Source organism: Azolla caroliniana, unplaced genomic scaffold, assembly GCF_043228905.1.
Source record: "Azolla caroliniana isolate FFs.n. ecotype wild unplaced genomic scaffold, voAzoCaro1.0.p SCAF_7, whole genome shotgun sequence".
Taxonomy (NCBI): domain Eukaryota; kingdom Viridiplantae; phylum Streptophyta; class Polypodiopsida; order Salviniales; family Salviniaceae; genus Azolla; species Azolla caroliniana.
In genome coordinates, this window is record NW_028230442.1 from 5,200,385 (window position 1) to 5,218,503 (window position 18,119).

The following is an 18,119-nucleotide window of genomic DNA, read 5'->3' on the forward strand; positions in this document are numbered from 1 at the left end:
ATAAAATTATAACCTAAATCATCTTTTCATGATTTCTTTATAAAAGAAAAATATTGTTCTCCTCAACTATTGTAAAATACAAACGCCAGAGACTTCAACAATGTTGATCTTAATGTCGCTTGTACACTTTCTTTGAACTATATTAAATTCAAGTTTTGTACGACTCGTGGCCTTAACCCTTATTTATAGTCTAAGACCACTCATTCAAGCTGATGATGAGGATTCCATTACAATGTCGGCTTTAGTTGAAATCGTCATGGAATGCTCATTAATCAACCAGTGATTATCCAAAGGTTTGTATATTTAATCATAAGCAGTAAATAATGAGGTACAACTCACATCTCCTTTCTCCGGTCATTATAACATGGTAATGATTATATGTATGGCATATGAATGGTTGGTCACCTTTGAATGTCCTTTATTATGTCGCCAAAAGATGTTTTCTTTCACGATTTCGTGGTCTTATGAGATTTTGACATCCTCTCAAATATCAAATTAATAAACTTGGGAAAATGTGTAACAATGATAGTTTCAATGAATGGGTTTAGCAGTGCCATTACATAGAAACATAATATAATTTGAGATGTGTCGGGGATTATGTCAATGTCTTTTACATCTAAGGTCTCAAAACGATCGAATAAGGATTAATCGATTTCGACCATTGCTTTTTCCTTACCCGCATGTTGAATAGCACCATCTTGTGAGAAGTATCCTTTTATATTTCTTGGAAAGATAACATTAAAGTGTTATATTTGTGCCAATATGTCAATTTTAGATGAGCTATCACTTAAGTGCACTCATAACATGACATTTTGAACCATAGTGACCTATGTATAAGTGCACTAAGGCGAATTTCAAAGGCTATCAAGAATGTTGGGGGCATCTAACCATAGCATGTTGTTATTTAAACCTTTGAGAATGATAGAGGCTAAACCAAGGATTGAGTTTGAGATTGGATTGATATGACGGTTTTAAAAATGTGCTATTGTGACAAATGTAAGTGCCAAAGAAGATACTAAATGCTAATGAACAAAGTGTTGCATCTATAATTTGCAAATATAATGGAAAACAAACATTGCCATTACAATTGTATGTTTCACCAACACCATATGGTGTATTTAAGTATCCTTTATAATGTCCAATGATAATGTTGGGCTAAGTTCTAAATCAAAAGTTTAAAATGATGATGTTGTGGGTTGAAACCTATTAGTCCAATATTTATTTGAATATATTTCACATGTTTGCATGTGCCCTTAGAATATGAAAATGACGATAGCCTTGTATTACTCTCCTTTGGTACAACATAGAATTGCATGTTCTCTTGATGTTTGTATGTGTTTGCAACCTCTTCCGCGTGTCTTTAACATGTGTTTGTGTGGCAAGGGTGCATGCCACCATAATATGAACTTACAATTGGGAAAAATCCATGGTAATTTCATTCTTTCAATCCAAGTATGTTGACACATCAATGTATATGATGTCTTGTATCTCCTAAAGATGCTTCCACCAAAAACTTAGACACAAACATTTTGGACAAATTCCCTTGTGCTAGTTTGATTTATGGTTCCCTAGTCTTGAGCTTTTGTACAACTTAGCTAGGTGGGGACGGAGGCCAAGGGATGTCAACCTACAATTTCCATCACAAACCTAGCTAAATGTGACAAGAACTGAAAATTTTCCTTGCATTGAAAAAATGGGTTATTTAATTTATATAATTTACCACACATCATGATGTTTGTTGTCCCCTAAGCATGCCAAGTTAAGGATGTCATGAGAGCCTTTTCTCAAGCTAGATGTATAGTGCCTCACTTGATAAGATTTCTTAGTGTTAAAGCCACAAGTGGGAAAGAGTTTAAATGTATAATATTGAGGGTGAGAGAGTGGACAGGGTCTAAAGGTAAACATAAACAAATGATGTGTATGAAAAGTGAGGGGAGGTGGAAGGAGGATTGATGCTAATCCACGTGGATGGCTAAGACATGAAAGACACTTTGATGGTTAGGTATAAATACAAACCAACACCAACAAAGCAATGAAAACCCAACAATAGAGAGAGAGAGAGAGAGAGAGAGAGAGAGAGAGAGAGAGAGAGAGAGAGAGGGTGGGTGTGTATTCTAAGTGTAAGTTAATTAGTGGTAGAAGTTGTTGCAAGGAGAACTTTATGGAAGTAAATATGGAAAGTGGAATGTTAAAGGAGAATTATATCAATGTGAAAAACGTCCCGCCAACTATAGCATGGGGAGAAGCATTGGATGAGGACGGGCGACCAAAGAGGAAGGGGGGGTTTTGGGAAGCCACCGCCCACATTGTAACGGCAGTAATAGGGTCAGGTGTGCTTTCATTGGCATGGAGCATGGCGAAGTTAGGGTGGGTCATTGGCCCCTTTGCACTCCTCGTGTTTGCCCTCATCACCTTCTACACATCCCTTCTATTGGCGGATTGTTATCGTTGCGGAACCAATCGGAACTACACTTACATGGATGCCGTTCGCGCTTATTTGGGTGGGTAACTTTACCACGTCCCTTCTATGATTCACTTACACACACATACAAATCCACACATTACAATATTAGCTTTTCTAAATTCCCTAGCACAAGTCTTTATATCATCTACAATGCTTGTAATGTGTTAATGAACCTAAACTTACTAGTGATATTCATTGCCAAAGGGGTAAAGGTAGCCATGTTTACATCATGTGAAGTCAACATTTGACAAGAAGCCCATTTTGTGCTCCTAGAGAAGAGAAACGTTGTTCCTAAAAAACATCTCCCTAGAAAGAGAGGTTAGGTCAAATGGCCTTTTAGTTCACACAAAGTGCACAGTAGGGGATATCAACCTATGACAAAAAGGTGCAATAGCAATATACATATCAATATGTCATCTTTGACCTCATCTAATTATTGATACCTTTAGCCTACCTAGATATAGTGTCTATGTGTTTGATGCATATGTGTGTGCCACCCTTCTCATGCATAGTTTATAAACACAATGCAATTGACAATGGACATATAGAAGCTCCAAATGTCATATTTCCCTTGGAATAACCTTAGTCTGAGGCATATTTTTAGACAAATACATTAATCAAAATCTAAAAAAATTATAATACAAGAATAATATGATCATTTTCATATAAGCTTATAAATCTCTAGATAACAAACAAACTCATATAAATACATAAAAACAAGTAAACTAACAAATTGATCCCCCATCTAATTATAAATGTGATAGGAGAATACTAGTGATTAAGTGACAAACGCTTTCAATACATCAATATAGTTGAATTTGTCCTTATTTTCTAAGTTTTGGTGAACGAGAGGAAATTTGTGCCTGAGATGAGTGAAATTTGTTTTTGCTGCAAAACTCGACTTCATCTTTCCTCACAAATAACTAACCATGCATATTGTCATAGTATTAAGAAGCAAACAATAATATCATAGGTGTAGAAAATTATGTGTAGTTGCATGCTCCCCAACACACGGTCACACATAAATGTGTATATACCATATGAAGTGCGTAGAGATATTTTACAAATTGTCTTCATTTACACAGGAAGGACACAAACTAATTTATGTGCCATTGTACAATACACAAACTTTGCCGGAGTTGCAATTGGCTACACAATCACTGCCTCCATTAGCATGGTGTAAGTGTTATATTCATCAACCTTCCAATAGGACATGATAAAATGATTCATTCTCATATGAGTTATTTTTCTTTCTTAAAGTGCAATTGTAAGGTCAAATTGCTTCCATAAAGAAGGCCATGATGCACCATGTGATACTTCGACAAATCCTTATATGCTTTTCTTTGGTGGAGTACAAGTTTTTCTCTCCCAAATCCCAACATTTAGCAAGTTATGGTGGCTCTCCATAGTTGCAGCAGTTATGTCGTTTGCTTACTCTTCAATTGGAGTTGGATTGGGAATAGGGAACCTCGTCATTTCAAGTAAATTTCAATATCTTCATCTTTAGAAAAACCTACAAACATTTTAGTCATGACAAACAAAGGAATGTTTCATTCACAGATAAGGACCACTTTCATGGTACTCTTGGTGGGATGGTTTATGATAGTGATGGTTTTCAAATGCATGATGTATGGCTTGTCTTCCAAGCCCTTGGAAACATCGCATTTGCTTACTCATATTCCATGATCCTTATTGAAATCCAGGTATCCTATTTATTCTAGTGGAAAAAATTTTACTTTAATTTATTATAATGTTTTCCCACTACCAATTGTTATCATATGGTAGCCTTGTCTTTTATATGAAATATTGATAATTTTGAATACTAATGTTATGTGCACAACTAGCATTACGATTATGACATGTTTTAAAGAACTAACTACATTTTCTAGGATACCCTCAAATCAAATCCTTCAGAAAGTGACACCATGAAGAAGGCGAACTTTGTTGGGGTGTCAACAACAACTCTATTCTATGTACTTTGTGGATGCATTGGTTATGCTGTGTTTGGGGAAAGCGCACCAGGAAACCTTCTTACAGGATTTGGATTCTATGAACCCTATTGGCTTTTGGACATAGCAAATGCATGTGTTGTTATTCACCTTCTAGGAGCATTCCAGGTTCAATGCTTTATTCTTTTAAACTTCGTCACACTTTTATGTTGTTTACCCCCAATATTGTCTTTCAAAGTTATATGTTTTATGATTGTTTTAATGCTAATGACATTTTCATGTTTTTTACATCCTCTATACTAGTTTTAACCTAGCGAGAAAACCTCTCTAATCCCCTTGAGAGTTTCTTTATTTTTCCAACACCACCCATGTTTTCATTTTTTTCCCCAAACAACCCAAATCAAATGCAAAAAGGACACAAGTTAATCATATATTGCGTAAATACCACAATAAAGTGAAAGGAGATGAATCTCACTACATAATTGCACAACTAGCATATAATGTTTTTCTTTCAAAGATTGACCAAGAGCACATGAGGAGACAATGAAAACTCAAGGGATTTAGAGAAATAAGGAAAAACACATGGATATTTCAAAGTTTTCCACATTAAACAGGGAAATGTGATACTCTACCAGACTACCACTATAGATGGATTAACTAACATCTTTAACCCATGCAAACCTATCTCATCTTTAAAATGCACATGCCCATTGCTTAGCTATATACTAATGTTTTATTTTATGTTTAGGTATTTTCCCAACCACTATTTGCATTTGTCGAGGATTGGGCAATGAGTGCATTCCCTAAGAGTGATTTTGTCCAAAAGAACTACATGATAAAGCTACCATTTTCCAAAACAACATTTGAGCTCAATTTGTTGAGGTTGATATGGAGAACAACATTTGTAATTTGCACCACACTTGTATCCATGCTCCTTCCATTTTTCAACGACATATTGGGGGTACTAGGAGCCTTGGCATTTTGGCCTCTCACAGTTTACTTTCCTATTGAGATGCACATTTCTCGATGCAAGATACAAAGATGGAGTCGTAAATGGTCGCTTCTACAAGGCCTTAGTCTCTTTTGCCTTTTGATATCCTTAGCATCTCTTGTTGGATCCATACAAGGTGTAATAGTGGATCTTCAAACATATAAACCCTTCACCTTGTAAAGGACCAAGTTCTCAAACAAACATGAGAATTTGATGTCATCATTGCTAGGTTATTCAGAAAACCAAAAGCAAGGAAAATGACATCCTATAATATGTATGCATCATAATGCCTACTCATCTCTAATCTCATTTCTCTTTAACCATAACATGGACTCTCTTTGATAGAACAATCTGTCCAAAAGGGAGTTCCCTATTTTGTTACATTTCCTATTATGACAACCTAGTCACCTTAATGGAAAAACCTTTTTAAGACGAGAAAATCCATCACTTACAATTTCATCCTTGTCTTTCGACATTAGTTTAAAACTCTATTGGGTCTCCTTGTGTTTGTATCAGTGTTCCATCGAATAGTGAAGCTCAATGTGTCATGTTTGTCTATCACTAGATACGACCTCGCGAAAGCACTATCAAAATACAAAACAACTATACATTTTGTATCCATATCAAAAAATACAAATCACATCATCGACAATGAAAGTTTGTTTAAAAGGACAATTCACAATTTGTCTAATGGAATTCAAAATCAATAACATCACCATTCAAATCATTAGGAAAAATGTGGACTCAGTACTTTAGTCTAGAGAGTGAAGTGCCAACCAACACATTAAGCAATTTAGAAGTGCATTAGTTAGCTTTCGACCAGTGTTTGATGAGGTTTAGGGTTTATGTTTCTAAATACCCCTAGATAGGTTATAATAAAAAATATGCAAACTATCACTCGAATGAGTGAAAGAATGGGCATACCTATACAAATAGAAAAGAAAACCTTCTCCAATCTCTTTATAATGAAGTTAGTTGTGACAATTGTACTTGTAAATATATTTAGAGCCAAAGCAACATCGTCCTTGCTTTTATAGTGGCGACAAATTAAATAATTGAACCCCTTACAATGCAATGATTATCTAAGGTGAAATCAATGAAGTCTTCCTCAAAAGTTTACATAACGAAACCAAAGAGTAAGGGAAACTCAAAACGAGCATTACCAGTTGTGAGGTTTTGACATGCAATTTGACTCTTAAAGAGTTTTAAAGGATTTGATGAATAAACAAAGTACATGACAATGAGGTTTAAGAGAGAGAGAGAAATTGCATATTCCTATATCATTGTGTTAGTTGGTGTCAAGATGCAATCTTTTCCCTTTTATTTAATCTAATGGAGGATATTGTTCAAGTATAGTATAGTACCCATGAGCTATATCTCCAACTTTGATTAAGGCTTGTCTAGGCTAAATGGTTTGTGATAAAGTAGGTAAATGTGGGTATTAAATGTCATAGGTAGGTATAATTCCACGATCAAAAGCATGTTTAGAGCTATGAAAGGCTCAATGACATTGTAGTTGAGTCAATCCTCAATTTGATGTCACATTCCAAAATGAATTCCAATTGTTGACCTAGAGTGCTTGAGAAATGACAGGATTGAGAAACTCATATGTAGGTTTGTTTTTGGTATTCAAGTTTTCGTCAAAGCACTAATGAGGGCTGATTATGATTGAATTTGGGATACTCTTAGTTTATTCATGCAACCATGTTGTTTTAGTCAACAATTACGTTTGTTATTTCCCCATGTATTTACCTTTAGACATAATGCATCATGTTTTACAATTTAAAATAAGTAAACATAATGTTAAGGGGAGAAGATTGTGCTCTACAAATCAAGAACATCGGTTAAGTCTTGAATAGGGGCTAGATGTTGCATGCATTATAAGAACTCAACTTCATTTATCTTTTCAAAAAGCATTGCTTACAAATTCATGATCAAATTTCGTCATGATCTCCTAAGGAATGCTTAGCTCAAAACAGTCCATTCACTATGAATAAACCATCAAGGTTCATATTGTTTCATAAGAAGAACTGAACCATGGTATCTATTTTCAAAAGAAATTGCTGATAAATTCAAAGTCATATTCTCATAAGAAATGCTTAGTTCAAAACAATGCATGCTCTACAAATGCATAAACCATCAAGGATTATATTGTGTGTTAACATGTGATTCTCCATAGAATTATACATGTATTAATCATTTACCTATAAGATCTACGTGAAAAAAAAAAAACAAATAATGTTGGTTTCCACAATTCAACTCCCTCAAAGATGAAAGCCCATTATTTCTCCTTTGAGAAGAAGACTAATACTTTGTCTCCATGATACAATGATTGTTGTGTGTTACAGATGTGGATCCTCATTACATGTGGATATGAATCAAGGAAAGGCATCTTAGACCCATGTATAGCAATTTGCTACTTTCCACCTACCTACTCAAGAATTCACCATATCTACTATTATACAATGACATCATAAGATTTTCTAGTATAGGGCATACAATGCTATCAGAAGACTTCGATGCAAGAATAAATGATGAACAAAGAACCATGTTTGACACAAGCAAGGGCATGTATGGAGAAGTTACGGCTGAGATTGAATAAGCATCTTCTGTTTGCTTTCTTGATCAAAAATAATTCAGACACATTACCCCACCCAAATAGAATCCTTAATTGTTTTGGAAGATAAATTTGATTCCACAAAAAACATAGTCTCTTGTTATAAATTCTACAAGAAGATGGGGAAAGTCTCAATTGACGCTAAAGGTATTGCAATATTGGGACTTACCCATCACATCATTATATCCACAAGGTTATAAAAGAATTTCCTATTATATCCCAACACTCTTGCTTACAATAGAATGGTCGACCTCCTCTACAAGAATATAACTTACCAAAATTGCCAAAAATATAGTGCCATTGTTGGCTAAGCTTCTAAAATCTTTTTATTAGTGTCTAAAAATGGGTATATAGCGAAACCTGTACACTCCATTGAAAATAACCCGAGGGAAACTAATAATATAAAAATGATAAGTGCACAAAATACTTTTAGCTCATGACAGTTGAGTCTACTTTTCGACGCTTTGTTTCAGTCTCTCTTCCAACATGAGGATCATGTTCAATATCAGCATTTGCTTCATTCTCAACATCACTTTCCATCATCTTCTCAGTCTCCTTTTCACACTCCATGGAAGTATTATCACCATCTACTACTTTAGGTGAGTGAGTACCATTCAGTTTCATATCACCATGTGAAGGTGTGTGTTTGCTTGTGATGCGTCGGCCAGCTCTTGGCTTAGGTCCCCAGCATTCTTCTGGATTGGGAAGAAATCTTGCAACACCTTTTTCCCGTGCCTTGCTTAAGGCACAATTCACTTTCGAGAAATTTGCCTGAAAATAAATCTCTCTCTCTCTCTCAAGAAGCTATCATGTACTGAAAACAATATTCTTATAGTCACTTTTTATCTTATTTACTTCTTTTGCTTTTATTTAAGTAACATTTATTTTGATTTGTTCTCAAAGAGAACAATACTTGAAATGCAATATCTCACTCACTTCTCTCTCAATTATCTTTCCCCAGTGGGCCCTTGTCAAACTACTAGCACTATGTCTCGGGTTCGAAACCCCACTATCTCATCTCTCTACTACATACATATTCTCTTAATTTACTAGATGCCACTGTGGAATGTACAGCTTGAACCCATGGCATCATCTCTCTCTCTCTCCCTCCCTCACCCAGTATGACTTGTCAGACAGGCATGATAATGTCCACCAAGAAAGGTGAGCACATGTGTCATGCATTATTTTCACATCAAAAGTCTTTACTAGAGTATAAGCCCCCTTTTTAGCAAGGAGCACATGAACGACAATATGTTGATTTGGTTCCATAGGTCAAATTTGGCCTCACCATGGAAGTTAAAACATCTATTCTCTCTTTCTATAGTAGTAAGCCAGGTTTTTAATAACCCATACACCCAGGGCAAAATCTCACAATATATGCGCTACTTTCTGCAATGCCACCACAAAATGTAGAGCTTGAATGCATGACCTTCTAGTCTCCAGTGTAGAACCATAATGAATGAGTGAGAACCATCTAAGGCTCCTTCATGCTGTCCATTTTAACACAAAAGAAAGCATAACATAGATGGGGAGAATCTCTGAGATGTGGATTATGTTACATAATAATGCATGCAAACATTTCAACCACCCCATAGATTGAAATGGAAAGAAAAGAAGAAAAAAGGAAAAATGAAGTCACCAATTCAATATGAAAGCAAAAACAATTTTCTTATATTGTTTTTTCTTAAGGGTGGCCGATCATATTTTGCACCCAGTTCAAGTCTCACTATGCACTACTTTACTAGATGCCCGTGTGGAATGTAGGGGATTGCAGACATAACCTTCTTGTCTCCATAGCCATACCAACTGAGCTACTAAAAGTGACCGGACTCTCTCTCGCACCTCCTCCCTTTCCTCACCCTTATCAGGCAAAAAGAAAGCACGACATATAAATGGGAAGAATCTTTGATACATGCTGACCATCGGAATAAAAGCAAGAATTCCAACTTCTCCGTGAATTAGGATGGAGCAAAAGGAAAAAAGATAGGTTTCAAGCCACAAGATGCTGTCCACACTATGTTAATTGAGCTTGAAATATGACCCATTAGTTTAAAAAAAGTACAAAAGAAAGCATCAGGAATAATTCGTAAAAACATGCAGACATGAGGGAATAGCTCTGAAACACCCATGTTCTCTTTATTTCCCCAGATTTTCTTGGTCAGCCCCCACGAGCAATTATATGTTTTATTTGGGCAGTCAATTTGTCAATTGCGTGCTATTTAAGCAGTTATATGGCCAATTCATCCAATTTTCCTTTCCTTTGTAGGGTCAAACAATGTGAGGATCATGTTGAATGTTAAAGAAAAAGTAATGATGGTAGCAAAATGCAAGATCAATGCACTATTCAAGTACAAGGCAAAGTAGATAAAATATTAGAATGGAGTACAAAGATCCAAAGTTGTTTCACTCTAGCAATATGTAAACTCCAATAAGTGATCTTGAAACAAGGTACTAGAAATAAGGGATAATTTAGTATAATTAGTGTAAACATTCTCAAATAAGACCACACAATGGAAACTTCAAAGACAATGACAGAAATTTACATTATCAACCAGTAGGAGTCAGCAATGGCTCGGCTCAAGCCTGAACTGAGCCTTTAAACCATTTTTAAATCGTTTGGCAGTTTGGCAGCTCAATTCAGGCTTGAGCTTCCTTAACGGTTTGAGCTTGGTTTGGCAAGGCTCAAGACGAACCGAACCAGTTTGGGTCAAATCGGTTAAGGCTTAATTGGTTTGGACAAAGCAGTTAAGCCAAAACTGAACCATAGCCAATTCCTATCAAACCAGGATAAGACATTGGAAAAACATATAAAAAAAAGAGACAAACCTTAAGAATTGGTTCTTTGCTAAGAATTATACTTGCAGCCATGTCTGCAGGCTGCGCCTTCACAGGATGATCCTTCACCTGAAACATAAATGCAGATAAACTTATTTCAGCATACAAATTTGTATAGCACAATTTATAGATTTTTCTATATTTGGCCCAATAACCTAAAAGTTTTTGTTATTTCCCAAAACGTCCTTGGTCAAGTCATCTCTTGAGCAATTATATGGTCAACTTAGCTCCTTTTTCTCGATCATATATGCTAATTGATCAACGATATGGTCAATCCATCATTCCCTTTCTCTGTCTTTCAGGGACTGACCAGGAGCATAAATGGAAATAAACAGAGACTCAGGAGTATTTCACAATTTTTCCCTAATTTATAGCTAGCAACACATTCATATATTATGAAAACATACCCAGCATCGCATTATATCCCACACAACATCCATTGGAGCATCCGTTTTAAGACCCAATCGAGATGCATGAGATCCAGATATTCTATATCCAGCATTTACAACTGCATAGCGAAAAAGACTTGCAGAAGGAGATGTGCATTTCAAAGTTGAACACAGTGAATGCAAACTCAAATATAGAGGTACATCCAGCAATTCCTGCCACCAATTAGATGCACAAGTTACATGATGTATCACCAATTAGATGCGCAAAGTGAGAATCAAATTAATTTCTTTAACTATTAACAATTATTTGTGAGTTGTGCGTTACTGTATCCAAGCCACAGGAGTGAAGATATAGGTAGGGGATAATCATAAGAAATGAATTCTTATTGAGGATCATACAGTACATGGCAGTTATAACCACCAAAATAGAGAATGCCCAAGTTGGAAACGCTAATATATCCCAGTAGTAGTTCAGAGTTCGCCGGAATAATGAGACAGTTCAATAAGCGATGTCTAAAGAAATTTATGTTAGGTGGTATATAGATATTAAGATTTTCGGATATGCATGAGATGTTCCCAGATTTTATGGCGCCACAGGACAAACCTTTAATTCAGTTTCTAAGATTATTGAGTAAAGACAGAAATGTTAATCTAGGACGGTTGGTTAATATCATTAATGCAGTGCACATTTTGAGTCACATTTATGCATAGTATGGCCAATAAAGAGCTGGATAACATTTATATACCTCAGAAATAGCTGTCAGGAACCCTTGTACTTTCTCAAACGCAGGGTACCTTTTCTCAGCTGACTTAAATTGTTGCAAAACCAAAGATATCCATTCTGAATCATGGATTGGTTCGGACCATATTGGACCACCCATATTGAAGCGCTTTCCGCAATGCTCGCATTCAGGAAGAATCACTGGACCACCTCCAGGTAAGTAACGAACAACATCATTCTACAATCAATAACAAGGAATCACTCTCAGATCTTCCAACTCTCCCTAAAATGCAGCCATTCTAGAGATCCATACCTTCTGGATGATACGCCCAACAGGTTGGAGATGAAATGCATCACAACCAACACATTGATACAGGTAGGACAACTTGCTAGGAGTTTGTTTGACAGCCTTCGCTGATCTGTTCAAAAAAATGTAGCTCAGCAAATAAACGATCAGATATCATCTTTCTCCTGTCTTTTAAAAAAATATTTCAAGCACGCATGTCATAGACTGTTTTCTGAATCTTTTCAGAAATCACGAAAAGAAGTATAGAAACGTACGTGTAGATGCGCACAAACACCCTAACATAAAAATCCACAGAAACTGAGAGCACCGGTACTATATGCCTCTTGTAACGATTTGCATGACTCTACATCAAATAAACAAATAGAATCAGTAGATATTGCAAGATAAGGTACAGGATTGTTGAAATTACTAAACTTTGACAGAACTCAAATATATAACAGAAGATTGCAAGCTATAACAAAACTATACATTGGAAAAATCTACAGCCCAGTCCTCATGATAAAACATTCAGAGTGTGGACAAAAATGCATAATGTAGTAAAGGTCACAAGCAGATATCACAACCGATAACCCTCATAGAAGGACAAAATTACCTATATAAACTACATAAAGCATTGACAGAACATGAAATAAGCTTGTATTCCGATGGTATTAGAGTGTGTATAAGCAAACTACAGCAGTAGTGTAGAAACATCTTGAAGTTTGGCTCAAGTTTGTATATGCTTACATTCACATTACATCACGTTGAAAACCCCATACAAGAGGGCATTAGAAAGTATGAACAAACATCTTGAATTTTGTTTGGCCCAAGATTATATACGCTTACATTCACATTACATCACATTGGAAACCCCATACAAGAGAAATATATGCGATAAATAAAGTGTTCTAACATACAAACATGCATTCAAAGTTAAATTAGAATATAAAATACACTTGTATTGCAATGTTGTATTACAGAGTGTATGAGAAAATCTAGAGCAGTAGTGTATAAACATCTTGAATTTTGATTCAAGATTATATATGCTTACATTCACATTATATCACGTTGGAAACCCCACACAAGAGAAATATATATGATAAATAATGTGTTAGAACATTGAAACATGCATGCAAAATTGTACTAGAAAGTAGGAACACAGCTAACCAATAAAGAGTTAAAAAGTACTGTCTGTAAACCTTGAACCATCATTCATGGTCATGCAAGACAATTTTACATTTAACTTATATGCCAGAAACCCAGTTCAAGAGAAATGGGTTGAATGAATTGTTCATTGAAAGAAAATAAAATAAACATTCATTGCAATATTGTATTGAAGTGTCTATGAAACCAATAAAGAGAAATAAAGTCTTGTAAATACTTCAATCGAAGCGAGCAATATTCGAAGCGCCATCTCATGGCAATACTTGCCACGTACTGGGTAAGCTCCATACCTGTTTTCACTCTAAAATTAAATAAAGAAAGCTTAAAATAAGACTAATAGTTTACAAAAATATGTAGAGATATACTTGCTATAGCAAACTTCTCCATTGTTTCCACACAGGACAGCCATATCAGTAGCAGTACATAAAATAAGACCACCATCAACAACAGTTTGTACTGCTGAATCAAGAAAAATAGACGGAGAACCATAAGGGTCAATATCCACCTGAAAAATAAAAGAGAAACCAGAGATTTAGCATTAAAAAAAAAATTAGAAACTAGAATCCAGAGGGCATCAACTTTTGGGTTCTCGGATTTATGATAAATACCCAACCAAGTAAACCTTTAACCTTAATTCTCTTTTGATTCTTAACAATATACCCCAAATTGCATATGTTTTTCAACATAAAAAATATTAATACAGAAATAATCAAGAGTTTGGTGCTATAATTTGGATAACAAAAAGATATCAAACATTTGGCACATACTGCATCAAACTGTTTTTCATGAGTCATCATATAGATCCTTGCATCAGAATGTACAGCTTGCACTTTTGCATCAGCGGCAGATCCATTTAACTTTATATTACGCTTGCATGCCTGAACGGCAACTATAAGCATAGATCATAGAACGAAATTCAGGATATCAATGGAAAATATTGCAGAGTAGTACTTAAAACTTCAAAATACCCCTGTTTTCTTCTTTAGTATCCAAATGCCCCTATGTTTTCTGTATTTCCCCAGCTTCCCTTTTCCGACCCCAAGAGAGCAATATTATGTGCTATTTGAGAGATTATATGGACAATTCATCCCCTTTGTCAATTATATGTACTATTTGAGTAATTATATGGTCAATCCATCCCTTATACTTTATTTCAGGGCAGCCCAAGGGTGAGTGGGGAATTAATGAGAACTCTGGGGCATTTAAGAAATAAACACTCAAGAGAATTTCGAAACTTTCCCACACAAAGTATACACACCTTCATCGTTATCAAGAGCTATGACTGATCCAACACCTTCAATTTCTTTTGCATAACGAAGTGCTCTCAATCCTGAGGCTGCTAATGCCTACATAATAATAAATTTTAACGACTAATTAGAAATATTGCAAGACTCATGCATGTAGTATACATATTTAATATGCATGCCTCAAGTATACGCATAGGTTTGATCTGCATTGGTTTGATGATCTCCGCTGTTGCACCATTTTCAGAGTTTTTTTCTTTTTCTTGGTCACATTCATTGGTCAGAACATCTTCAACGGGCGATTGCACATCATCAGCTTTAGGTTTTTGTTTGTCCTCCATCTTCTTTTTTCTCTCATTTGTAAACTCCTCTTGACGTTTTTTTTGGAAAGCTCTCAACACCGCTATAGATAAATCTCTATTAACAATCTGCACATCAAATCATTTACCATTTCAAAATATGTGAAATTCGGATCACCCGGTCATTTGTAGATCTTGACCGTTTCAGAGAAAATCAATCATAACATGCAAATACATGTCCATTGCAGCACAAACCATCAGATGGAAATGAACTTGATCTTACACATGTCTTATGAATGGCTCTCTCTAATGACCACTGGTCAGCTTGATTTTAGATCTTTTTAACAGTCTCCAATATATGAATATATGCTATTGAAGAAAAGATTAGAAACAAAGGAAAATCATGTATAAAATAACTTGGACTCTTCATGAGAATCAAGAACTTCATAATCTCTGACAAACATTTAGAAATCATTGACAATGCACCTAGCATTCTCAAATTATCAGTTTGAACCAGCCAACAACTACCACAATGAGGATGGGAGAATCATTCCTGTTTTTTGGCTTGCCCAAGGGGCAGTGCATTAGTTGGCGCAGCATTTTTTCTAAATGAAATTCTTCTTGTCAAATATCAATGTATCTTTTCCATCTATTAATCATTCTAACCTTTCTCTGTCCTCTACAATTTAAACATTTCTATCATAATTTGATTTTTTCCTCTTCCATGTAAGAACTTCTATTTATTAATGCAATGATAGTTTTTTCATTTGCTTGATTTGTGCTTTGATCAGACAAGCTCTCTACGGGTGAGACTTTTAGAGCAAGCATGAGCATTCCAGTACAAATCACAGTCTAGAAGAGAGCATGATGTCTTTGATCCACAACAAAAAAAGGCTGTCACAGGCCTCAAAATCAGCATGTGGTTCATCCAATTTGCATTGTGTTCTGATGTGTGTGGAAGTGCTTGCATCCAATCATAAAGTTATGCCTCATAAGGTCACTTTTGGTTAGAAATTTCAATTGGTAAATAAAAGTTATAAGTGAGTGGAAAGGTGTCCCTTATAATATTACTTTAGTTTAGGCTCTACAAAATAAGGCCAACAGACCTTAGCATCGGCATGTGGTCAGTCCCAGTTAGCTATGCATTCCTACATGTGTGGAGAAAGATGAGCCTTACAAAATCAATTTACGTTAGTCTACAACAAATCTACAATTGAGGGGATAAATGAGTGGGCTAAGATATATTTTTGACAAAGTAGCACTTAGCAGCATGAGCAAGCACTTGACTTACTCAAACAAACCCCTTTTGACGTAGAAGTCAAAATTCAGCTTTAGCGCTAATGGTAGGACATTTTAGCAATTTGGAAATTACAAGTCTATTATTGACAGAGGAAAGGAAATCAGGAGATCAGCACACAGGTTTTCGTTGTCAAAAAAAGCTTAAATCGTTGGCTATATTTGGAGGAATGGAACCATAAATGAAGACTTAATTGGCAGATTCTTGTGGATACATAATCTATACAATTAGATGCACAGAAAGTGAAACGAAATACTGACAAAGAAGATGGATTCTACCCAACCCATGGGAAGGAGAAAGAGGCTTATGCTTCAAAGAAATGGCAGAAGTAAGGAAAGCAGTAAGTATTTACCTGCATTTGTTGCAGAACACATTCACAGACTATAGAATTTATGTACGAAAAAAGGATTCCGAGAAAATTATGATTTCTTCCCCAAATCAGATCGAAAAAATGAAGAAATTGACAAAAGAATTCTTTCTACTGCACCAAGAAAGCGAAAGAAACTTCAATAAACAGAAATGAAGCAAGTCAGATATAAATCAATATATATCTACATGTAGGTTTGGTGTTGATGCAGAGGGAAGAAATGCAGAATAACGTACATATATGCAGAGAGATAAGCAAAACTACACAATGATCTAAATACTCACCAAGGAAAATGAAGTCGAAAATAATTGAGCATACTAAACTCAAGACCAAAAGAGAAATTCATACAAAGGATTAAAAGGATCGATTTTATATAGCACAATGAAACTCAAAATTTTCCTTCGAAGAAGAATCGAGAAGATGGACCTAAAGAGAAGAGTAAAGAATCGAGAACCGGCATGAATGAAGAAAAAGGGAAGAAGAACAAGAAGAATTGAGGAGGCCAATCATGAAAGAGCAGAAGGAATTCAGGAAACGTATACATACAAAAAAAAAAAAAAAGAGTACGAGGAACAAGGAAATGTGTGTGTAGTAAGGTAAGAGGTAGGGCATTTACCTGAGCTTTGTTGTAGAAGACATCATTCCCGCGCATCAGGATCTCGGCATCACCTTCTCTGAGGATGCTGTAGCCTTCCTCCATATCTCTCTCTCTCTTCTCTCTCTCTCTCTCTCTCTCTCTCTCTCTCTTTCTCTGTGTATTTTTGAGCTACTCTTGTGTGTGTGGATGTGTCTGTGTTTGAGTTACTCCTCTCTCTCTCTCTCTCTCTCTCTCTCTCTCTAGGGTTTTCTGCTCTCTCTCTCCCTCTAGGGTTTCCCTCTTATCTCTCTCTCTCTCTCTCTCTCTCTCTCTCTCTCTAGGGTTTCCCTCTATCTCTCTCTCTAGGGTTTCCCTCTCTCTCTCTCTCTCTCTCTCTCTCTCTCTCTCTCTCTCTCTGGTTTCATGCTCCCTCTCCTCTCTCTCTTCTCCAAACAATATTATGGCCTGTGTGTGTGTGTGTGTGTCTCTCTCTCTCTCTCTCGGCTCACGATGGCCCGGGCCGCGGACCATTTCAGGCCCGGGATAGGGGCCGAACCAAGAACCAAGACGAGTCATGGGATGGCCAAGGGTGCGCCATGGGCCAAGACGGACCATGGACAGAGAACTAGGACACGCGCAATGGGTCGGCACGAGGCCAAAACCAAGGACCAGGACGAGTCGTGGCCCGTGGTCCGAGACAAGGCCCAACCAAGCCAAGACAGATCGCGGGCCATGACCGGGGTCGGACCAAGATGAGTCGTGGGTCGAGACCAATACGAGTTGTGGGTCAAGATGGGCCGTAACAAGATGCGTGTGTGCACACGCCGCAAACAAATGCCCATTTAGGAGAAAGATTCGTACTTATCTTGTTTTTCCTTTTCCCACAATCTACACACACAATGCATGCATGCTACACACG

The 18,119-nt window shown here is 36.3% G+C and overlaps 2 protein-coding genes across 2 annotated transcripts; one reads left to right on the top strand and one right to left on the bottom strand.

Moving 5' to 3' along the window:
* Positions 1 to 2,052: 2,052 nt before the first annotated feature.
* LOC147861659 (amino acid permease 3-like) lies at positions 2,053 to 5,863 on the top strand. Its single transcript, XM_087322529.1, has 6 exons — positions 2,053 to 2,501; positions 3,550 to 3,643; positions 3,725 to 3,945; positions 4,025 to 4,167; positions 4,354 to 4,581; positions 5,162 to 5,863. Exons 1-6 carry the CDS (start codon positions 2,162 to 2,164, stop codon positions 5,582 to 5,584), a joined length of 1,449 nt encoding a protein of 482 aa, XP_087178655.1. The 5' UTR covers positions 2,053 to 2,161; the 3' UTR covers positions 5,585 to 5,863.
* Positions 5,864 to 8,185: 2,322 nt separating this feature from the next.
* On the bottom strand, positions 8,186 to 17,398 carry LOC147861660 (tRNA (guanine(26)-N(2))-dimethyltransferase 2-like). Its single transcript, XM_087322544.1, has 12 exons — positions 17,240 to 17,398; positions 14,843 to 15,088; positions 14,675 to 14,762; positions 14,184 to 14,305; positions 13,782 to 13,921; positions 13,634 to 13,706; positions 12,528 to 12,616; positions 12,280 to 12,385; positions 11,992 to 12,204; positions 11,264 to 11,458; positions 10,848 to 10,925; positions 8,186 to 8,792 (listed from the first exon to the last, which is right to left on the bottom strand). Exons 1-12 carry the CDS (start codon positions 17,321 to 17,323, stop codon positions 8,451 to 8,453), a joined length of 1,776 nt encoding a protein of 591 aa, XP_087178670.1. The 5' UTR covers positions 17,324 to 17,398; the 3' UTR covers positions 8,186 to 8,450.
* Positions 17,399 to 18,119: the final 721 nt, after the last annotated feature.